A 26010-nucleotide genomic window follows, 5' to 3' on the forward strand; every position below is an offset into this window, starting at 1 on the left:
GTTGGTTTTGTTGACGGAACGGCGCTTCTCGGGTGCTGCGCTAATCACTCCGCCCAAGTAGCAGTGCTTCGCCTTCTGAGAAAATAGTTCCCAGTATTTAAACGTTTAAAAAATGGCTGTGTCTCATGTGACCTTGTTATTTGTACACACTGTGACTATACAAATCACAACATGTAAATAGGAAAATGTTGGCGTTATTTTGTCACTTATTGGGATTAGTATGCTAGCTGTAGCCATTTACATCCAGTCTTTGTGCTAAGCTAGGCTAGTGGTGGGTGCGTCAAACAGACTTACAGCACGCACGGAGATGAAAAAGGTATGTATGGACTTATCTAACTCTGGGGCATACGGTGAATAAGCTAAAGTCCCAAAAAGTCGAAGTGTTCCTTGAATGTCACGATCGGTTTAATTCCTTCCGAAGGCTATAAAACAAAACAAAAATATGTGGCAAAATTGTTTTAATGTAAGAAAATAGTAGTTGTGTAAATACACTCGTGTCACGATTCGGTTCGATACATGATACTATCTCACGATATGATATTATACTCTCACGATACTTTAAATAAAGCCAAAATATTGGCTTATAATATGATTACTTCCCAGACACATGAGAAACGGTTAATAAAAAGTACTTTTCATTCAAATGCTACATTGGTGTTATATCAGGAATGATCAAGTCAATGGTGACGCCAGAATAGAAATATTCATGATTCTGCTTAGCTAAAAATACAGAATTAGGTTTCACTCGATGTAACTTTATTGGAGTTGGAGTATTGCGTGCGAGAGAGATCTCAGGACTGGCGGGAGCATATTGTGATGGGCTTTAAGAGCAGTGGGTCCGAAATTTTAGGATGAGCAAGCCAACCTTTGATATGTTGTGTCAACGTTTGCAGACGTGCGTCGGGGTTTCTCTCGTCATTAAACCGCAGAGACATAATGCCTCAGAAAATCCGATCTGCCCGTTTACATGACAGTCGCATTGGCACATATCTGATTTATATCAGATTTATTTCCACATATGAACGAGGCCTGAAACCGGTCTCGAAATATCTGAATGCATGCGTTTTTTTCCTGTTTACACGGTTATAGAACACATGTGATCTGTGTCACAACATCGGAATTGGGTCACATTTCACTGACAGTGTAAATGAGGCCTGTGTCAACTTTGGTAAATGCATTATTCATGATTTTAAAATGACTGATCCGCAGTGATGCTCATGTGAAGTGCAGTGTGTCTCCTGTTGCGTCTCACCTGTATCTGAGCCTCAGAGTCTCTGATGGAGATGTTGTGCGAGCTGGCCGTGGAGCCGGATCGGGTCCTCTTCTCTTGCCTCAGGAGCTCGGGCCCCGCGCTGAAGGAGTGTCGCATCGGCCCCGGCTCCACCAGTTGCTGAGGCCTCGGGGGTCCCGGGGGGTCCGGCCCACGCAGGGTCCCCACCTCGCCTCTCTTCTCTCCCGCTGTGGGATCTTTGGGAAACACAGTGTGATTGTGCTGCTGCTGCTGCTGCTGCTTGCGTTTCTTGTACTCGACCATGAGTTTACTGATGGTTTTGTCGGTGGCGATGGTGTACAGCTTGTTTCCCGCACTCTCCCACCACTCCTTCTTACGGGCCCCGTCTCTCCGGTCTCCTCTCAGCTGGGGGACACTTGCACTCGATCCACCGGGACTGAGGATCTCATCCGAGGGCGTCTCGTCAAGGTGAAGGCGGACACTGTCCTCGGAGGGCGTCCCGTGACCCGACAGGCCCCCGGTCGAGGGCGTGGAGGTCTCCGAATTTAAAAGCGGTAAGAAAAAGAGTGGGTCGGCCCGGTGTGTGGGTTGTTCTCCTAAACTGCTCTCCAGGTCCAGGTGCATCTGGATGTAGTTGTTGCACGAGTCCATGCAGAGTTTGTGCAGGCGTTTGACCAGCCAGGCCCAGTCTGCGCTGCTGGAGGGTTGTGTGCTCAGAGACGGGACACGAGCGTGCCACTGACGCTTCTCCCGCGCACGAGGAGGACTCACCTGGGCCATCTCCTCGAAGATATCTTCGTCCTCGGAGGAGCATTGCTGGGACGAGTCTGAGCCGCCCTCCTCTTCCTCACTCAGGATCTTCTTCACCTGCTCCACCGTCATGTTCTCCTGGTTCGTCAGCATTGCACACAGCAAAGCCTGAACACCCAACAGGAAGGCATATTGAGATGATGCTTCACAAACAAAGATATTCACCAGTTAAATCATTTGAAATTACAAATTCTTATGCTTAATGAACACAAATGAACACAGTAAGGTTTCACACATCTACAGTGTGTCAGAACGGCAGCAGCAAAACTGACAGCGTTTATGCTGTCAAAGTAAAGCGATTACTGTGTTGCTATGCAAAATATCAGAAATTCATTAGTATAAGAAACTAACAACTTTTGCTCATTTATACATATACTATTTTTAATATACTGTACAGCTGTGGTCAGAATTAATGGCACCCCTGGTAAATATGATCAAAAATGGGCTGTAAAAAAATGAATCTACATTGTTTATCCTTTTGATCTTTCATTCAAAAAAATTGCACAAATCTAACCTTTCATTGAAGAAGTAAAATAATTAAAAGTGGGGGAAAAAAAATCACACTATGAAATAAATACTTTTCTCCAATTACGTTGGCCACAATTATTGGCACCGCTAGAATTTTTATGAGTAAAATATCTCTGAAGTATATTCCCATTAATATTTACCTTTTTTAGCACACCAGGGTGACTAGGAACATGAAATTGTCTAGCTATGACTTCTTGTTTCACAGGAGTTTAATATGAGGAAACACAAAGGCCAAATTCCCTGAATCATCCGTCACAATGAGTAAAACCAAAGAATATAGTTCTGATGTGCAGCAAAAGATTGTTGAGCATCACAAAATAGAAAGTGGCAGTAAGAGAATAGCTAAAGATTTGAAAATCCCCATTTCGACCATCAGGGCAATAATTAAGAAGTTATAATCAACTAAAGATGTTACGAATCTGCCAGGAAGAGGACGTGTGTCTATATTGTCTTAATGGACGGTGAGGATGAAAGTTTGAGTGGACAAAGATTGTCCAAGGATCACAGATGGAGAATTGCAGAGATTACTTGAATCTTTGGGGTCAGAAAGCATAAAAATATATATCAAACAGCCCCTGCATCCCCACATGTTGTTTAGGAGGGTTTCAAGAAAAATCCTCCTCGCTCCTCCAAAAATAAAATCCAGCATATTCAGTCGACAGACACGACTGGAACTTCAAAACGTGGATTCTATGGTCAGATGAAACAAAAAAAGGGCAGCAAACCCACCAGATGTGTTTGGTGCAAACAGGGATGAAGAGTACCCCATGCCTACGGTTAAATACACTGCTGGATCTTATATGTTGTGCGCCTATTTTTTTGCTGGAGGTCCTGGACATCTTATTCAGATACATGGCATTATGGATTCTACCAAATACCAACAGATAAAAAAACCTAAACCTGTCTGCCTCTGCTAGAAATCTTATAATGGGCCGTGGTTGGATCTTCCATCTGGACAACAGTCCAAAACAAACATCAAAATCAACACAAAAATGGGTAACTGAGCACAAAATGAAGCTTCTGCCATGACCGTCCCAGTCCCCTAAACTGAACCCCATAGAAGATGAGTGGGCTGGGCTGAAGAGAAGCACCACCAACATGAACTTGTGAATCTGAAGGATCTGGAGAGGTTCTGTATGGAGGAATGGTCTCTGATCTCGTCAGGTGTTCTCCAAACTCATCAGGCATTATAGAAGAAGACTCAGAGCAGTTATCTTGGCAAAAGGAGATTGCAAAAAGTATTTAATAACAGGGTGCCAATAATTGTGGCCAATGTGGTTTGGAGAAAAACATTTATTTCATAATGTGATTTCCCCCCCACAACTCTTTTACTTCAATGAAAGGTTAGATTTTTGCGATTTTTTTGAATGAAAGATCAAAAGGATAAACAATGCAGATTTATTTTTTACAGCCATTTTTGATCATATTTACTAGGGGTGCCATTAATTCTGACCACAACTGTATATATATATATATATATACATACACTACTGCTGGTCAAGTTTGGAATGGATTTTTTATGTTTTCGAAAGAAGTCTCCTGCTCACTAAGGCTGCATCTATTTGATCAAAAATACAGTAAAACAGTAATATTGTGAAATATTATTATAAGTGTAAGTGTTTTCTATGTGAATATATTTTAAACTGTAATTTATTCCTGTGATCAAAGCTGAATTTTCAGCATCATTACTCCAGTCTTCAGTGTCACATGATCCTTCAGAAATCATTCTGATATGATGATTTGATGCTCAAACATTTCTGATTATTATTATTACATCTACTAGGTTGAAAACAGTTTTTGCTGCTTTGTGGAAACCATGATACATTTATATAATTAATCAGCGAAGAAGAATAGAGGGCAAAAACTGAAAGTGAATGACAGGGACCGTCGAACACTAAGAAGGATTGTGTCCAAACAACACAGAACTGCAGCGAACTGACAGCAAACCTCAACATTCACCCTGAAAACCGTTTCCACAAACCCTGACCAAAACCAACATCAATTAAAGATTTAATCTCAGACACCACTGCTAAAATGTGAAAAAGATGGAGTTATGATCATACAACCAGGAACGAGGGTTCGAGGTTTCGAACAAAAGATGTTTCTGTACGCAGACGATGTTTTGTTGTTTGTTGCAGCACCAGCAGCACCAGAGGTTAGTATCCCTAGGTTGATGTCCATCTTAAAAAAATTCGGCACTTACTCGGGATATAAATTAAATGTTAAAAAACCACAAATCTTAAGTTTTAACTACACCCCTCAGAGTGACATGCTGAGTAGATTAAAATTTAAGTGGAATTCATCAAGTATTAAGTACTTGAGGATTATAATAACAAAGGATATTTCTAAATTGTTTGATAGCAATTATGGCCCTATAAGTAAGAACATTAAATCAGATATAGATAGGTGGTCCCAACTGCCCTTAGAGATGCATAACAGGATAGATGCAGCAAAAATGAACATGCTCCCCCAACTCTTATACCTCTTCCAATCCTTACCAGTCGAAGTTCTGTTAAAACAATTTGCTGAATGGGATAAGTGGACTTCAAGATTCATATGGGGGGGTAGGAGGCCAAGAATTCAATTTAAAACACTACCAAAAGAGAAAGGGTGTAGATCACTGCCATGTTTATCAGATTATTTCAAAGCAGCCCAGCTAAGACCTTTAGCATTCTGCTGGAACCCAGAATATATAGCAAAGTGGAAGGATTTGGAGATCTCGCAGCTGACTGTACCTTTGCAATCAGTGCTGGGTAACAAACCTTTATATGAACAGTATTCTAAACGTTTAAATCAATGGACTAAGGTTCCTTTTAGAATCTGGTTTAAAGAATGCAAATCACCGTTACATGAAAGACAATCGAGACTATTAAGCTTTCGACCCCGACTTTAAACCAGCAAGGGCTGATGGGAGGTTTCAGCTCTGGTATAGGCTTGGCATCACCTCTTTTAGTTCAGTTTCATCAAAGGGAGAATTAGATAGCTTTCAGGAGATTTCTGATAAATATGGTCTGGGAAAACTTGATTTTTTTAGGTACTTACAAACTAGAACTTATTTTAAAGGGGTGGTACAATGACCTTTTCACAAGATGTAAAATAAGCCTCTGATGTCCCCAGAGTGTGTATGTGAAGTTTTAGCTCAAAATACCCCACAGATATTTTTATATAGCATGTTAAAATTGTCACTTTTTGAGGGTGAGCAAAAACGCACCGTTTTTGTGTCTGTTCCTTTAAATGCAAATGAGTTGCTGCTCCCAGCACAGGGGGCGGAGCTTCAAGAGCTTGTGTCCTTTTACCTCACACAGACATGCACTGAAAATTTCAAACACTTTTAGCCTTTTATGTTCAAACCGAAGTCAGAAAGATGGAGAGACTCAAGAAGTCACAACATGGACAACAGGACATTTCTGAATGGTTAGTTGGTGAATTTATGTAGCTAATGTGTATTTCCCGGGGGCGGGTTTATGTAAATTTTAGGATTGGTGATGTCACTAACCCGGGAGGAATGTGGTGTAGTCTCTACCAGCCGTTTGTTGTAGTCCTTAAAGGAGAAGTTCACTTTCAAAAAAACTTTTGCTGATAATTTACTCACCCCCATGTCATCCAAGATGTCCATGTCTTTCTTTCTTCAGTCGCAAAGAAATTAAGGTTTTTGATGAAAACATTCCAGGATTTCCTCCCATGTAATGGATTCTATTGGGACCCAAACGGTAGAAGGTCCAAATGACAGTTTAAGTGCAGCTTCAAAGGGCTTTAAACGATACCAGACGATGAATAAGGGTCTTATCTAGCGAAACGATCGGTCATTTCCAAAATAAATAAAAAAGTTTAAGTTTTATAAGCACAAATGTTCGCCTTGCTCTGTTCTGTGATGCGCGTTCGTGACGTCACGTAATACGCAATTACGTTGAAAAGGTCACGCTTGACGTGTTTACAAATGTGCGGAAGGAGGACCATATACACATTTTCAAATGTATTTGTGTCAGTTTATCGTTTAAAATGCCCATTCGTGTGCGTATCCTGGGTGTTTTAATATTAAAAAGCCAAAAAGAACATTTTCTTCAGGACAGAAATTTTTCAAGCGTGACCTTTTCAACGTAATTGCGTATTACGTGACGTCACGAACGCGCATCACAGAACAGAGCAAGGCGAACATTTGTGCTTATAAAACTTAAACTTTTTTATTTATTTTGGAAATGACCGATCGTTTCGCTAGATAAGACCCTTATTCATCGTCTGGTATCGTTTAAAGCCCTTTGAAGCTGCACTTAAACTGTCATTTGGACCTTCTACCGTTTGGGTCCCAATAGAATCCATTACATGGGGGGAAATCCTGGAATGTTTTCATCAAAAACCTTAATTTCTTTGCGACTGAAGAAAGAAAGACATGGACATCTTGGATGACATGGGGGTGAGTAAATTATCAGCAAAAGTTTTTTTGAAAGTGAACTTCTCCTTTAAAAAGCAATTTCTTTAAAAGTAAATATCTCCCTTTGCTTTGAACTTTGAGCGTTGTAACTTTGCAGATGTTGTTTACGCTCAAACAGCAACATTACACACTAACTAGAGTTAGAAAAGTGAAATCATACTCAACCACCCCTTTAATAAAGAGATCCGATACATGGAGAAGCATGACACCAATTTAACTGATCTATTTATCAACATGTATAAAAATAAAGATAATAGGAAACTTGTCTCAAAACTATATCTAGCCATTCAATCCATAAAGAAACAATCAACAAAATAAGGTTAGATTAAAGTGGGAAAAAGAATCTGGTCTAGGTGTTTCAGAGGAAGACTGGCTGAATATCTGTTCTGCACAGGCGACTTCCACCAGCTCGGGTTTGTGGACAGAATTCTGTTGGCGGAATCTTATTAGATACTTTGTAACCCCCAAGTTAAAATCTATTCAGACTTGCGAGAAGGGAAGTGGTCTATGTTGGAGGAAATGTGGTGAACAGCTGGCAGACCATTTTCATGTTTTCTGGAGCTGCCCTAGCCTGGAAACCCAGACCTAAATCTAAAAGATTAATCGTCGACTAATGAAAATCGGCCGGCTCGAGGGGCGGCACCAAGCATGCATTTGAAAATCTCACTGCACGCAATTGGATAACACTACGACCAATCACAACATCGCTTAGCTACCAGCGGAGCTAACTGGTAGATTAGACTCTTGCCGTATCTGGTCGGCAAAACAGCAGAAACGCCATTCTTGCAAAGGAATGATTCGAGCGGCGTCTTCTGTTCCTCTTTTAGATAAAAAGCCAAGTCTAACTCGTTCATTGTAGCGGCCAAAGCCGTTTCAAACAACTGGCGTTCATCCATAGCCATCTTGCAATGTTTACTAATGACTTGGACGTCGCAGCGCTGTCGTCATCTCGCCTCGGGCCCGCCTATATCAGATAACCCGATGTGATTGGTGCAGCTCGGATCGAGGGGCATATTTAATGAGCATCATTACTCGACACCAGAGTAACTCGCTGAGCAAATTCAACTTGTGCTCTCACGAGAACTCTGGATTAGAGGGTAGAGCTGCCCAGCCATTCAGTCTTATTGGCAGGAGGTAATACAAGTAATACATTTTATTTTCGGTGATGGAATTGACTCCTCATTGTCTACAATTTACCTGGGCAACTTAGCAGCTCATTTGATGATGAAAGACAAGTACCTTTTAAAGATAGGTAGCCAGCAAGAAAGCTGTAACACGAAAGTGGCTACAATTTGAACCCCCGACAAAGGCTGAATGGCTGGACATTATGACCAGTGTCCAAAATGTGGAGAGGATGAAAAGAAAAATGGATTGTGTTTACGACTTCATGACATGTTTATTGAGCAATGTATCATCTGACATATACTTTCATCAATGTTGTTTTATGTAAGAATGTATGAGTGACCAAACGATTGTTCTGTCTCGTTTAGATGTGGTTGTATGATGTTGTTGCTGGTTTTATTTGTTTTTTGTTTTTTTCAAAAGGATAAAGAATAAAAATAAAGTAAAAAAAACAAAAAAAACAGGAACGTTAGAGCATGAGGATGAACTTCAACTTCTCTGGTCAGTTGAATCACCTGACTTGAATATTATTGAGTGAGAAGCAGATTCCCTCCTTCAACATCTCTGAAGCAACTGGCAGATGTTTGATAGACCACATTCAAAAGATGTATTAACTCTTTCCTCGACAGCATTTTGGAAAAAAGTTGCCAGACAGCGCCAGGATTTTTGATTATTTTCACAAAAGTTTTATGGCCCCCAGAATATTTTGTTGCATGAATATCTGAACATGCAATATATCATAAGAAAGAACAGATACTCTGCTTTTAAACAAGCATAAAACTGTCTTATTCTAGCTTCATGCATTTCTTTTTTATCAACACTTAAATGTGGGTAAGTTTCATAAAAAAGGCCAATTTTTGTAAAACACCTAAAGAAATATTGCCTATTTCGCTGGTGCTCACATTGTTTCGTCCCTGTATATACTGAGGTAAGAATGTAAATGTACCTGAAAGTAGATATTGAAGCTCATGGCAGACTGGCGGTATAAGTTCGCAGCTCCACACACCCCTGACACTTTCATGAGCAGATACTTGAGGCCGGGACGCGTGTCGAACTCCCGTGCGGTGCGGTACGAGTCCAGCAGCAGGTCAAAGATGATGGCCAGGTTCTGCATGGAGATGTAGCGGAGAAAGCCTGCGCCTCGGGGCTCCGACACTCCCGGGACCCTGGCCTGGCCCTCGGAGATCCCAGAGCCTTTCACAAACTCTTCCAAGAGGATATCATACAGGTTCTGCAGGAGCACCTGATGGGACAGCAAACTCACCACCAGAGTCCTGAAGGGAATCCTGCACAGAAACATGCGTTCGGTTCGCTTTAAACAGATCATTTGGGATCAGAATTTCATTTACAAGCACGAGAAGTAGTACATATGTAAGAACGATGTCCTAAAATGAACTTTCTTTGTTTCTATTAATTCCATGCCCTGCATACTTTGGTATTAGGGATGCACGATATATCGGTATCGGCCGATATATGTTAATTTTTAATGTTATAGTTTTCGGCCCGATAAGAAAATTTGTCTGATATATTAATGCAATTTTTTTTTTAATTGCTTGAAATATGATTGGAATCACTTCAAAAAAGGAAAATACAAAATACAAATACAAAAAGGTCATATAGGCTACATACAAATTTGAATGAGAACATGGCTTTTAATGGTGAGACTTTTGTAATCAGGCTTTCAAAAATTATATAAAAATTTGGATTTAGACTTATCGGCCAATATATCGGTTATCGGCTTTAAAATATAAAGAATTATCGGTATCGGCCAAAATTTTCATATTGGTGCATCCCTAATTGGTATACAAAAAATCTAAACAAATGCAGTGTATAACCCTGTTCTGTAGGTGATAAATAGATTACTTAAAAGTCCCCCTGTGGTGAAAATCCAGCTTTTAATGTTGTTTATGTCTATGTGGTGTTTTTAATGTGCTTTAAGACAAACCATGTGTAAATTCATAAGTCGACACCATTGCTGAGTATTTTCTCCTTAAAACTGGAGTGAACCAAAGACAGTCTCAAAAACACGCTTTGAAATCGGTGGTGTTTCTGACGTCACAAACTACCTTGTAACCAATCAGATCAATGTGTGATCGTCAACCAGTGGATCTCTGAGCTGAGGGAGTGAGTGGAGGCGGGGCTCATTTGCATATTCATAGAACCGTGAATACTAAATGAGGCAAGGGTGTCGAGTTACAGTCCAGATATTTTAAGGCATGAATAATTTTTTTTTTTAAATATGTCATTTTGGTGATCAAAGATGATTTTTAAGGGATAAAATGATTGACTACAGGGGGACTTTAAACAGTATGGAAGAACAGTAAGGCATGCAGGTTTTGTTTGCAGTGGCCTTACCCAATTTTTCTGTGTCATGCAAAGCATGTGAAAGAGAAGCAACACACAAGCACAGGTTACTGTATGATTAAAACAACATTTCTGTTTTAATCTGTAATTCAACTATATTTTATTTTACTTAACATTTTGTATTGTAAGTTATAAAAAGTGGTTCTTTAATATCAGGTCTATGGATGAATGGCATTTTATGTATCAGTCACTGAAACCAATATTGATCAACCACTAAACTGAATATTGGGAGCGATGCATCCCCTTGCTTTCTTGCAGTCCTGTATCAAGTCATGATCTACACAGTGTTATTAAAATAATAAATATCTGCAGTCTGAGTTTAATGTCCATCCTCTCACCTCTTCTGCGCTTGACCGTTGGATTGCTGATCGGCTGGAAGCTCAATGATCAGCACACAGGACTGAGCGTGCTCAAACCCTTCCTTGTTGCTGGGAGTTTTAGGTGAGCACTGCGTATCTAGCATGAAGACCTGGAAGATGAAGAAATTAATCCAACCATTATAAACAATAAATTATACACACAAAGAGCCAAGCAGCTGTTTATTAAAGAGGTCTTGATGTTGTTTCAGGCTCTACTAGAACAGGTTTTCCTGCTTGAATGTTGATTATTTCCCCCATATTCTCCATTGTTGCAGCTCCTCTCTTCCCAGTCTGTCAGTAACGCTCTGTTTAGTTCCTGTCTCTATGAAGCCCCTCCTTCTGAAAAGCACACTGTGCTCTGATTGGTCGGCTGGAGCAGTGTGTTGTGATTGGTCAAGCACATCGAGTGTGTTTGGGAAATGTCCCGCCTCTTACCATAACCGCCAGTTTAACACACTACTAACTAACTCAACCAGGCCCCGCCCCTTTATTCTGCGTATACCTTGGTCAGGAATTATTAGTTATTAAAAGAAATGAGGTGTGCAGGTGTACCTGTTGAGCCATGGCCCGGATCCTCATGTACTCGGCCTCTGCTGAAGGAGAGTGTGACGGGGCCGCGACCTTCACTTCACATGCATCTCCAGTGAAACTGTCCGAACCGCTCCGGAAACAAGCCAGCAGATTCTGCCGGAGAGAAGGGAAGAGAAGGGATTTAGAGAACAATAACAAAGAAACGCTTGTGTCTTCATGATTTAATTCCACTATTTTTAGAAGGAATGTATGTACATAAATACAAATTAACATACATTTTTATAATATATATATTTATATTTATAGTTATCTATCCATCCATTGAATGTGATATATATATATATATATATATACACACTCACCTAAAGGATTATTAGGAACACCATACTAATACTGTGTTTGACCCCCTTTCGCCTTCAGAACTGCCTTAATTCTACGTGGCATTGATTCAACAAGGTGCTGAAAGCATTCTTTAGAAATGTTGGCCCATATTGATAGGATAGCATCTTGCAGTTGATGGAGATTTGTGGGATGCACATCCAGGGCACGAAGCTCCCGTTCCACCACATCCCAAAGATGCTCTATTGGGTTGAGATCTGGTGACTGTGGGGGCCATTTTAGTACAGTGAACTCATTGTCATGTTCAAGAAACCAATTTGAAATGATTCGAGCTTTGTGACATGGTGCATTATCCTGCTGGAAGTAGCCAACAGAGGATGGGTACATGGTGGTCATAAAGGGATGGACATGGTCAGAAACAATGCTCAGGTAGGCCGTGGCATTTAAACGATGCCCAATTGGCACTAAGGGGCCTAAAGTGTGCCAAGAAAACATCCACCACACCATTACACCACCACCACCAGCCTGCACAGTGGTAACAAGGCATGATGGATCCATGTTCTCATTCTGTTTACGCCAAATTCTGACTCTACCATCTGAATGTCTCAACAGAAATCGAGACTCATCAGACCAGGCAACATTTTTCCAGTCTTCAACTGTCCAATTTTGGTGAGCTTGTGCAAATTGTAGCCTCTTTTTCCTATTTGTAGTGGAGATGAGTGGTACCCGGTGGGGTCTTCTGCTGTTGTAGCCCATCCGCCTCAAGGTTGTGCGTGTTGTGGCTTCACAAATGCTTTGCTGCATACCTCGGTTGTAACGAGTGGTTATTTCAGTCAAAGTTGCTCTTCTATCAGCTTGAATCAGTCGGCCCATTCTCCTCTGACCTCTAGCATCAACAAGGCATTTTCGCCCACAGGACTGCCGCATACTGGATGTTTTTCCCTTTTCACACCATTCTTTGTAAACCCTAGAAATGGTTGTGCGTGAAAATCCCAGTAACTGAGCAGATTGTGAAATACTCAGACCGGCCCGTCTGGCACCAACAACCATGCCACGCTCAAAATTGCTTAAATCACCTTTCTTTCCCATTCTGACATTCAGTTTGGAGTTCAGGAGATTGTCTTGACCAGGACCACACCCCTAAATGCATTGAAGCAACTGCCATGTGATTGGTTGATTAGATAATTGCATTAATGAGAAATTGAACAGGTGTTCCTAATAATCCTTTAGGTGAGTGTATATATATATATATATAACCTAGGAAAAACGATATCACGCTTAATTCAAATATTAATAAAAACTGGTTAAAGATTTTGTAAGCATATTGTAAACATAGTTGTGCTTGAAGTAGATTGTTTTATTTGTGATAAAGCCATACAAAGAAATTATGAACACATGCAAAAACAAGAGAAAACCAACAAAATATTAATAACTGATTGTGTATGACTAGTATGACTAGTTAATGTATCAATTTTCCTTTGAGCTTTTAGTTTTTCTTTGCATTTTTTGCATAGTAAAATAAAATCTATAGCTGTTGTTTAGCTTTTTTTGCCAAATAATTTTGTCAGACAAATACCCTAACCAAACTTGGGGTTTGGTCTTCACTCATACTGAAAATATTAAAACAAATATAAAGTATTTTCCTCATATTTTGATGGTTTAATCGAACTTGTAGGGTCATTAAAAACAAATATCTCCTCCAGACATCACTTTTGGCCACAACTGTATATTTTATATTAAAAATAATTAGATAATAAGAAATTTCTTCCCCCACATTTGGATGAAACTTGCAATGCAAATCAAAGCTTGCACTGGTTTATATGCATGTGACACATGAATCCTCTACCCATTAAAAACGTTGTACAGAACAAGCTCTTTAAGTGCTCGCATGAATAAAGCTCTTGCATCTGTCTGTACTCTGTGCTTGACCTATATCAACATTTCTTATAGCAGCAGCTTTATAACTGCAAAAGAGCATCAGCATGTAAGCAGGATCTGTGTGTGTGTGTGTGTGTGTGTGTAAGTGAAAGTCTTAGTGAAATCATACAAGGAAAACCTTTGATTCTGTACACCAGATTCACTACAGTGTACGGCATCTCTAGTCTATGGTTGGATGATATAGCTTAAATAAATACCCCAATAATGTTCAGCCTTTTGATAATATTCAATGTAAATGTATTAGTTTTGATGTGGCTTAAAAGACGATTTTATTTATCCATCATTTCAACCACAAACTTCCACTGGCTGAGGGAGACAGTGTTGTTTCAGAAGCAAAACAATGGCTTACTGGCACAGCCTTTAGGAAACTTGATTGCCAAATAAGAAATACATTAAGATAATTGCAATCTAAAGTCTCGTGATTTTGTTATCAGAAAGCATTAAGTTCACATGTGTATTCAAGTTTCTGACGGTAGCACCATTTTACTTCTTTCCAGAAAATAGCACAACACTAATCCTCAAATCCTCAAAGCAGATTACACCCCGAATATTAGTGGAGACAGCGAAGACCACATGTGTCCGAAGACTTGCTGAGCATTACGCTTCAATCTATTGACGTAAACAACGTTTTGCAGAGCATGTGTTTAAACACACAGTAACAATGAATTTTCATGTTCAAACCGATGTCGTAGGAATGCGATTTTCCAACGCTTTAGAGGCCAACGACTCTTGTTTTCATGCCTGTCTGACAAGCTTTTCACTTTCATCGGCTCAGAAACAGCTTGTGTGAACCTCTCAAAGTCTAGATGTAGAGAGCTCAACTCATTAGTTTATCGCCTACGGGCCATTCTTAATTCTCAATGTCATGAACAATCATGAAAGATGAACTGGTTAGTGGTTTAGCATTAGCAGCTAGCTCTGCTAGGCATGCACAATATATCAGTGAACCCCGCAGCTTTGTTAGGCACAGGGCAACGGGTGTAATGTGTAAGGGTGTAATGAAAAATGGACTGTTCTTTCCTAATAAAGGAAATAATGCGATTATAACGGGATTTTGGCAATAATGTGATTAAACCTCATGAAAACACAATACTTCAATCAAACTGAGATTAAGCTCATAATCGTAGTAACCATAATCACATTACGCTGATTCTAAACGCAATAAACAGGCATGTAAACACCTTAATCGCATTAATACCGCTCTGACCACAGTGCGCATGAGCTCGGCGACCACGGATGAACATCATGAATGAACTCATGAACATTATTCTGACGCCTTCTCCAGAGAAGAACGTTATGCATATCAAAATAAGAGTCATGGTCTATTTTAGGCTTTTTTTCTCTGGTTATTATTGGTATTTTGGTGCCCAGTCAAAGCAATGAAACACTAAGAAATTCACTCTTACAATCATTTACAACCTATTTCAATATAAACACCATAAAGTAAACATTGCCATAATTAATTTAAGAGTAAATCTATTAATGACGATCTATTAATATAAATGTGCAGGATTGTGAACTGCTCTGAATACACTTCACAGTTTGCACACATCTATTTTTAGTTGCAACTGTGAGTGAAACGCTCGCACTGTCGAGCCCTGATTTTCATGTGTATATAAAAATGATGTATTTCTATTGTCTCCTTCAATTGCTATTGTCCATTTAAGCTACTATAAATAGGCTGTCTTCATTTACATGGCTGTCGCTTGACAAGATACGAAACACCAATGCATTCACACAACCAAACCATTTACACTTGGCAAGCGCAGTTTAGGCCTCGTGGCTTAGCAAATGACCTTGCGCTGACCCTGGTTACAGGTTTCTGCATGCTCATGCAAGACTTGGGGACAGAGGAGACGTCAGTCATGTTATTATGACCAGAGTTGGGGAAACTTATTACAAGTAACTTGTGTTACGTAATCAGATGACTTTTTCAAGCAACTTAGTTAAGTAACGCATTACTTTTTCAATGTCCAACAAAATATCAAAGTTACTTTTTCAAATAAGTAACGCTAGTTACTTTTGCACATTTTTTGACTGACAGCTCTCCTGTCCTCATGTTGAGAGAAATAAAGTGATGTGCAATCTCAGAATTTTTACGCTAAACTTTTATAATTAACTATAATAAATTACAAAAATATACTTTATGTATTTAACCAATGTATTTGCTGCTGACCTTCAATGATCTAATTCAACCATACTAATAAGCAAAAATGACTTTAGATTAGATATAGAAATAATAGTGTTGAACTTCCTTCTCCAGTCTCCTATTGTTCTTTAATCGAGAACAGCAGAAGCTGAAAGGTTTGTTTGAGCGGCGCCCTCTACTGTACAGGAGTGAATATGCATTTCCTTCAGCCTGAGGCTTATTCACTTCACTACTGGTGTGAAAGGGCCTTAACATTTGCCAAAAATAGAATTTTTTTTGATGTTATTAAAAAAAAAAACAAGACCAGCCCAGGTGAGAAAAAGAAACGCAAAAGCAATGTAACGCATTACTTTTCATAAAAAGTAACTAAGCAACGCAATTAGATACTTTTTTGAGGAGTAACGCGATATTGTAATGCATTACTTTAAAAGTAACTTCCCCCAACACTGATTATGAGCGTCACCTTCACAGGCTCCAGGGTAGCAGAGAAAGCGTCCTGCAGGGCACAGCATGCTAACCTCCACATCTCCTCCGTGAAGACAGGCCCTGCGCTCACCAGAACATACCTGGAAATCACACACAACACATCAGAACGCAGTGTATCCACTGGAGACACACACTAATGATAAACTAAAAACAGAATGAACTAATCTAATCATATTTTGCAGCGTAACTTCAAGCCTTCTTCAATGAGTTTTGAATGAGTGATTGTCACACGGTAGAGTGATTTGAGTAGTTTGACTTTACGCTACTGATGCTTGGATGGACTTTCTCACTGAGCTTGACAGGTTTTTAAGATGCTGCCTTACAATCTGTCCAAAAGAATAATCATGCTGTCTATCTTTCGCATTAAGAGCATGCTTACGATGCTGCCTATGTAGGCAGTTCAATATGTTTTGGAACACACTCACTCACACACACACACACACACACACATGTTGTGTTTTCATGTTTTATGGGGACTTTCCATAGACATAATGGTTTTTATACTGTACAAACTGTATATTCTATTCCCTTACACTAACCCTATCCCTAAACCTACCCTTCACAGAAAACTTTCTGCAATTTTACATTTTCAAAAAAACATCACTTAGTATGATTTATAAGCCGTTTTCCTCATGGGGACCAAAAAATGTCCCCACACGAACAAGGATTTCGGATATTGCCATCCTTATGGGGACATTTTGTCCCCATAATGTAGGGTTTACCAGGCCACTCTCACAAACACACACACACACTCACACACACAGACACAAATTCATTTACTCACACATACACACTCACTCACTCACTCACTCACTCACTCAGACAAACAAACTCATTCACTCTCACACACACACACACTCACTCTCACAGACACACATACACAAATTAATTTACTCACACATACACACTAACTCACTCACTCACACAAACAAACTCATTCACTCACACACACACAAATTAATTCACTCACAAACAAACGCATTCTCACTCACTCACACACACACACACAAATTCATTCACTCACAAACAAACGCATTCTCACTCACTCACACACACACACACACACACAAATTCATTCACTCACAAACGCATTCTCATTCACTCACACTCACTCACTCACACACACACACAAATTCATTCACTCACAAACAAACGCATTCTCACTCACTCACACACACACAAATTCATTCACTCACAAACGCATTCTCATTCACTCACTCACTCACTCACACACACAAATTCATTCACTCACAAACAAACGCATTCTCACTCACTCACTCACACACACACACACACACAAATTCATTCACTCACAAACACATTCTCACTCACTCACTCACTCACTCACACAAACAAACTCATTCACTCACACACGCACAAATTCATTCACTCACAAACAAACGCATTCTCACTCACTCACTCACACACACAAATTAATTCACTCACAAACACATTCTCACTCACTCACACACATACACACAAATTCATTCACTCACAAACGCATTCTCATTCACTCACTCACTCACACACTCACACACACACACAAATTCATTCACTCACAAACACATTCTCACTCACACAAACAAACTCATTCACTCACACACACACACACACACACACAAATTCATTCACTCACAAACAAACGCATTCTCACTCACTCACACACACAAATTCATTCACTCACAAACGCATTCTCACTCACTCACTCGCTCACTCACTCACACACACAAACAAACTCATTCACTCACACACACTCACTCTCACAGACACACACACACAAATTCATTTACTCACACATACACACTCACTCACTCACTCACACAAACAAACTCATTCACTCACACACACAAACACACACACACACACACACTCACAAATTCATTTACTCACACATACACACTCACTCACTCACTCACACAAACAAACTCATTCACTCACACACACACACACACTCACTCTCACAGACACAAATTCATTTACTCACACATACACACTCACTCACTCACTCACACAAACAAACTCACTCACTCACACACACACACAAATTCATTCACTCACAAACGAATTCTCACTCACTCACACACACAAATTCATTCACTCACAAACGCATTCTCATTCACTCACACACTCACTCACTCACTCACACAAATTCATTCACTCACAAACAAACGCATTCTCACTCACTCACACACACACAAATTCATTCACTCACAAACGCATTCTCACTCACTCACACACACACAAATTCATTCACTCACAAACGCATTCTCATTCACTCACACACACTCACTCACTCACTCACTCACACAAATTCATTCACTCACAAACAAACGCATTCTCACTCACTCACTCACACACACACACAAATTCATTCACTCACAAACGCATTCTCACTCACTCACTCACTCACTCACTCACACAAACTCATTCACTCACACACACACACACATAAATTAATTCACTCACAAACAAACGCATTCTCATTCACTCACTCACTCACACACACACAAATTCATTCACTCACAAACGCATTCTCATTCACTCACTCACTCACACACACACACAAATTCATTCACTCACAAACAAACGCATTCTCACTCACTCACTCACTCACTCACTCACTCACTCACTCACTCACTCACACACAAACAAACTCATTCACTCACACACACTCACTCTCACAGACACACACACACAAATTCATTTACTCACACATACACACTCACTCACTCACACAAACAAACTCATTCACTCACACACAAATTCATTCACTCACAAACAAACGCATTCTCACTTACTCACTCACTCACTCACTCACACACACTCACTCAAACAAACTCATTCACTCACACACACACAAATTCATTCACTCACAAACAAACACATTCTCACTCACTCACACACACACACACACACACACCTAATACAGGAGCAGCCCACTCTGGAGATGGTCTCGGCTGGTTCTGCCACACAGGACACCAGCAGTTTGAAGAGATCCTTCAGCATCAGGTTAATCAGATTCTCATAGCCAATATCTACAAAAAAAATAAAGTCATACAATTTATAGTTATACACACACATCCCATTTTCACACTTTAAAGTCGTCACCAACTTAAAACTCCTGTACATATCTGTATTAAATATCATGGCACATATTGCACACATCAGGTATTAGTCGGCTGAACCTCATGAAACCGGTCAAGAGCAAACGCCTGTTTTACATTTCATTTTATTTCAGTTTATTTACTGTCTATTTTATTTTTAGTTTAAAATAATGTTAAATAACCCTGGTTTTGTATTAAGCAAATCAAATGTAGCATCAGTTCTGGCAGGTCACGTTAGTCAAGCTCGCATCAGTGACTCTCAGCTGATCCTATACCTGTAGGAATACGACGCCTATCACTGTATTCATATATAAGCTCCTTCAGTATTATCAGCAGATATCGCGTTTCTCAGGAGCGAATTACCCTCCTCCCTCCCCAGCTCCTCCTCTCTCCCCAGCTCCTCCTCCCTCCCCAGCTCCTCCTCTCTCCCCAGCTCCTCCTCCCTCCCCAGCTCCTCCTCTCTTCAGTCAGGGTTTGGTATTCTGATTCCCCTTTCAATCAGACTAAATTCTCAAATTATCTTGTACATTAAAATCTTGAATTAATGATATCTGCAATACATTCTTGTTGGTTCTGTTCTGTTTACCCTGATGGGGGTTATTGCTCTTATTCATGCTAGACTGCATGGATGCGCAGGGAGTTCTCGCCCAGAACTAGGGATGGCGAAAACTAAACATTTTCTTGACCGACCACCGAGCCTCATCAGCCGGTTGAAACCGGTTAACCGATTAGTTTAAAATATTCGCTATTTGAAATAACAGCCATTTCGAGCCACGCCTGCAATTTCGCAACTCTGTCGCATCTCTCTGCCGCTCTGCCTCCCGCTGTTTGTCACATTTCCTACCAGCTTGCATAGATGACACGGTAGGTTGGCTTTGGCTACCTTTCTCACCCGAAGAGGCTTGCGGGTGTCGCGTTTTCAGGTGATACATCATAAGCCGCGTTTCCATTACCCTTCAAATTTCGCAAATTGAAATTGCGAATTGAAAATGCGCACAATGGAAACACGTCAATTTCGCATAAACTCCCGTTTTTCGCAATAAAGATTTTACGCTTGCATGAGGTGGTTTTTCAGGCAATTCGAAAAAGGAATATTTCGCAAAACTGCAATGGAAACAGTTCTTGCGCATTTACAGTCACCTGACTTAGAAGACGGGGTGTGTTTGAGGTCCATGTATAGCTACGCAAATAATAATAATTTTATATTATTTTATTATAACATTTAATAGGCTATATTTATAAGACGCTTTTATGCAAAAAAGGAACAAAGCTGAGTGTGGAGCGCGCACTGCATGACACGGAGGCGCAGGCGCGAACACTTGCATTTTCCTATCAACAGTGGAAACAACTTAAAATACTCTATCATTTCTGGTCATACAGAAAATAATAATACATTATTCTCAACTACTTTTATTTGTGTAAACTCACAATAACAAGAAAACGTTGTGCTCTGGTAAAATAAAATAAAACAATCAGACGCACTTTCATGATCTCCGTAAACTGGAGCGCGAGAACTGAAACAAAGCCTATGTAGGCTAAAGCTTGAAATGTCCACTTTAAAACGAACCAATTCGAATCGAAAGCTAATACCTTCTGATTATGTAATCCGTATGAAAGGTGCATTTCTCTCTAAGCGCATCTGCTTAACAGCGGAGATGGAGATGTGATTTTAGCCGACACTTAGAAAACAATAGTTTATTAATAATATTAATGGCTCTTCTCATTCAGCACTGTGGGAAAAATATCAATTACAGGTTCTAATTTGGCCTTAGAAAACCAGTAAAATCGACATGTTTTCCATATTAATTTGTGAATATTTTAAATGTTTAATAAAGGGGCAAAAAGTCATAAAAATCTGAAAATTCGTCGATATTTACTTTTTTTGCGCAGCAGTTGGTGAAGCCAGTTCAAATTCAAATTTTGGTGTTCAACTTTGCATTTTAAAAAGACAACAACAGTTCATTTTTCGTTTTTCAATTACGGGTTAATAAAAAAGGAAAAACGAATGGACACAAAAGTAGCCTACATGGATCGTTTGGACAGAATACGAGAAAGAGATCTTGATTAAATTCATAAAATAAACAATAATTAGCCTTCTCGGAGCAGAAATGAGGGCGAAACACCCATAAACTCCTTATATGTGTCGTTCGTATATAAGTGTCTTTCCCTGCCATTAATGCTTGGATAACACGCCACGTCTCCTTCCATTAATAATAATAATAATAATAATAATGTCTAATGCGGTGGCTGTGATATATATAAACTTACCAACGTCCTTTGCCGTGATTTTTTGAATGACTTATCGCGAGAGAAAAAAAGGACGTTTTAGTCGCATAACATCGGTTAATGGAAACGCCGTCATTTCGCAATAGTTTTTTTATCGATATTTAGATAATAGATATTTTTAGACAAATCTGTGCTACTACTGTATTTAAGCACTGGATCACACAAGTTGCAACTTACATCTGTGTCATTCTTTTTGGTGAAATGGTCTACACACACTACGCAAACCCAAACGCTGTGACCTCGCGCCAAATGTTTTTATTGGTTTACTAAGTACAAACAGGCGAGTTATGAAAAATTGAGTGTGATGGATGTTCACTTCACACAAAAAGATCTTGGAATGAGATGGCTAACTGTAGTAGCGTTTAGTCCACTGTCTATAATAGCCTAATTTAGAGATCACTTTTTTTTTTAACCGACTACCGACAACTTTGATCGGTTAACGTCGATACGGTCAACCATCGGTTAAACGGTCATCGGTTAACATCCCTACCCAGAACAGAACCATACCACCAATCCTAACTGTAATTGTCAATCATATTTGACGATAGTGGTCCTGACAGAAATAAAGCCTATTTGATTATTTTTTGCATAATGTTATTAAATTTTAGAAAAGTCAAGATACCGAACAGGACCACATGGAGACGCCAAAAATAAAAACCTAAAACGAACGCCTTGACCTGACTGCATAAACCTACAGTACACGGATCCATTCAGAATAAACTCAGGCTGCAACATACACATGACAGATGAGAACATTATCCTGAATGTGTGTGGAAACGACGTGAATGTGAAATGTGTCCAATCAATGCGTCGAGAGCGCACATACACACTTTGTTTGAGCATCAATATATTAGACTCACGAGGGCGTACTGTACGACTCCTGCACGTCACAGTCGTCTTTAGCTTGAGTACAATCCGCATCCAGCAAAACTATTACTGATTTGAGAGTTTTACCTGAATGTATGAAGCTGTGAATGTGCTCCACCACCAGTTCACAGGACAGTCCGATGGCGTGCTTGAAGTTTGCCGCTGCGATGTCCCAGTACGAGTGCTCGCCGTGACTTCGCTGGAGCCACAGAGACATGACCGGGAGAAGCAGCTGGATGACAGAGAAGATGGCAAAACCAGGCCCTGTGGAGGAGGAAGAGGAACATCACACTGGCTACGGTTACATGCACAACTTCTGTTTCAATTGGACTGAATTCATTTTGATTAGGGCTTTGACTTTTGCCCAAAAATCATATTCGAAGTTTGTTTGTTTATTAATATTAATATTCAAATATTTATTAATAATATTTTGACCATTAAATGCCTTCAGTAAGACCTATATTGGTATCAAACTTAAGTTGTATATGTTCTGTCCACCAGAGGGCAGTGTATCAGTCAATGTCAATAGACAGGCAATGATGTTTTCAGAAGAAGGTGGCCTCTCATGTTGCTGGTATGTGAGTTTGGTCCTACATATTTTACACATCACTTTGTCCTTACTCGTGATTTTTCCCTGTTTCTTAGGGAACCCAAAGTAGCGCCACATGTTGCTTTTCAAATTGTCAGGAGTGTAGATTTCGAACTCCTCGTCAGGCATGGTTGTTGTAGGCGTTGGCGCGGCCATTGTTTTGGTATACAAAATAGGCGCAGAGAATGTCTAGAATAAGGGGAGAACTTCCACTCTCAGTACACTTCCGGCTTCTGAACTGGTTGCAGTTCCACTCTGGCTCCACATGAGGGCACTCACAGGACGAGTGCAGAATGAATGGAGGTCTATGGCGCTATACCCCTCAAAATCCACTTTTCTCAGGATATAATTTTTTGTCTAGTAATTTGAATGTTGTATTCGAAAGGAGATGCAAAGAAATTACACATTGCTGGGTGTTAGATTTTTTAAAGTCACTTATTTGCTTTAAAAAGTATTTTAAAATGTCAATGACGTCATACACATCTTACGACCAGAGATACTGCTTTACAGCAGTCCTTCAGTCACTTTGGTGCTTTCACGCTCTGCACTTTCTTTTCTCTCGAGGCATCGACAACACAGCTGACACAGGCAAATACACGTGCTAGAAGAGTTTTTGTTTTGTTGTTTTAAAAGACCACGCCGAAAATACACACACACACACGATGCCATCAAGCGGCATCTCTGGTCGTAATCAGTCCTTCACTGACCAATCAGCGTTCATTAGCAGAATGCTAGCGTGTTATGGGCAACAACAACTCAACCTGTAAGAAATCGAAAGGACATAAGTACTCGTTCATTCAACTTTCGACCTATAACCCATGTTGAACTTGCAAAACCTACAATCAAATCTGAGATTTCTCAACGGCAATCGGGTGCCGTTTTTAGAGAGACAAATTTAGCCGTCTAGCTTCATAGACTCCCATTCATTCTGCACTCATGGGCGATCGCCCCCAGTGGAACTCTGGTGGAACTACAACCAAAATTCGGTACAATAGGACTTAATAGGGAATGGCCAGGCTCTGTGATTTTATCTGTGAAAAGCGCTTTAGAAATAAACTTTACTTACTTACTTACTTACTATGAATGCTAAACATGTGATCGGGTTAATGTGTGTGTTTATATTTCACAAGCTTCAAATCGGGCTCGATTTTTTAGCATGTGCACACTGCACGAATATACAGAGTTTCCAGCAGTTTGAGCATGATAACCATTCTCCTAGATTGGTTCTTTATTTGTTTTAAACAGCAGGATTAATATTTATCCATTTCTGGTCATAATTTGGAGACAACGAGTACATGGACCGTTGTGCCGCTGCTTATATTTATAACGCAGAAAACACGCAGTCGTCTGTGGATGAGAGTCTGAAACGAGCACTGGTGGGACGTTGTCCTGCTCCACTTCACAGACGCAGTGAAAGGAGGATTATAGACTGACGGGACACTCGTTTATACGACACTTTATTCAACAGGAATAACAGCTCGTTCCATGCATCATACGTCATTACGCTATTAACGTCATTGTACATGCGCTGTCCTTTCAGTTTCGGTTTCAGTCCGATCAAGTGTTCACATGTTCTCTCGATCAGATTAGAAAAGGAATAAACCACGCCTTTCAATCCAAACGAAATTTCATTGGGATCGAGCTCAATCAGATCGATTAAGGCGTTTACATGAAGGCCTTTTCAGTCCGACTGAACCGTCAATCAGATTACTAGCGGATGATTTGGGTGCATGTAAACGCAGCCAGTGTGGGTTCTGGATCTGCAGCAGTGGGATCGTGAGTAGGGTTGGGTATAGTTTCAATTTTAACGATTCTGATTCCTATTTTGATTCTGCTTATCGATTCCTAATTTCGATTCCAGTAATGCAAAAAAAAAAAAAAACTTAGATGTCATTCACATTTAGTCTTAATGCAAAACTGTCTTAATATAGCTGAATATCATGAACAAAAATCAACAGGCTAAAGAACACTTACGCAAATAACGTTTGCCTGTGGTTTAAAAAATACCATAGAAAAACAACTAGCCTAACTTATATACATGTAGAGCATTATTAAAGACAAGTAAACACTCAGTAATTCAACTAGAACAAATAAAAAATTAACAAATCGCAACAAATAGATACAACTGAACAAAGATTCGATTGAAATAAACAGTGTTTTAAGATTTTCAGTGTTCAGGTACAGAAACTGTAATCAAATGTAAAATAACACTGCAGTTTATAAATAAAATATTCATTATAAATATAGTTACAAAAGTTATTCAGTCAAGAACGAGTGAATTTTCTCTCTTTTGTTGTTTGATTAGTGGTATTATAGAGACGGCAGCTGCTGTCACTTTAAGAGTTGCTCAGTGTAGTTACACAGAAAACACTGAAAACTGCTCGCAAACCACATTTTCTGTGAGCGCGCTTTGGATGCACAGAAAACAGCGCACGCGTCGTCTCGCGCTTGAAAAGTCGTATTGAAATGCTCCCAGAGGAATCAATAGGAGGAATCGAAATTTAAATATTATAACAAGTATCCGATTCCTGACCTCAAGTAATCGATTCCAGAATTGGAACTGATTTTCGATGCCCAACCCTAAGTGTGAGTAGTGATATTCACAGGCGTTTACCTGGGATGTGTGTGACCTCCCGCAGAAGCTCAAACAGCAGCTCGAGTGTCGGAGGCTGATGCTGCCGAGGACAGTTCGACACGGCTGCCGTCAGCTGCTCCAACAGGAGGATCCACACCTGGATCAGACCTGCACACACACACACACACCTGGATCAGACCTGCACACACACACACACACCTGGATCAGACCTGCACACACACACACATCTGGATCAGACCTGCACACACACACCTGGATCAGACCTGCACACACACACACCTG

The 26010-nt window shown here is 40.0% G+C and overlaps 1 protein-coding gene across 1 annotated transcript in view; it reads right to left on the bottom strand.

The window, feature by feature from the left end:
• The window catches only part of arfgef3 (ARFGEF family member 3), a 70649-nt gene that overhangs the window by 3746 nt on the left and 40893 nt on the right, over positions 1–26010 (bottom strand). Inside the window, exons 27-34 of the mRNA XM_084093294.1 lie at positions 25747–25875; positions 22631–22807; positions 19207–19321; positions 16264–16366; positions 11396–11527; positions 10823–10953; positions 9067–9406; positions 1253–2149 (exon numbers count right to left, since the gene is read on the bottom strand). Coding sequence (XP_083949420.1) covers positions 1253–2149; positions 9067–9406; positions 10823–10953; positions 11396–11527; positions 16264–16366; positions 19207–19321; positions 22631–22807; positions 25747–25875 — 2024 coding nt within the window. The remainder of the gene's footprint in view (positions 1–1252; positions 2150–9066; positions 9407–10822; positions 10954–11395; positions 11528–16263; positions 16367–19206; positions 19322–22630; positions 22808–25746; positions 25876–26010) is intronic.

The sequence above is a fragment of the Abramis brama genome (assembly GCF_963993115.1).
Source record: "Abramis brama genome assembly, chromosome: 19".
NCBI lineage: Eukaryota > Metazoa > Chordata > Actinopteri > Cypriniformes > Leuciscidae > Abramis > Abramis brama.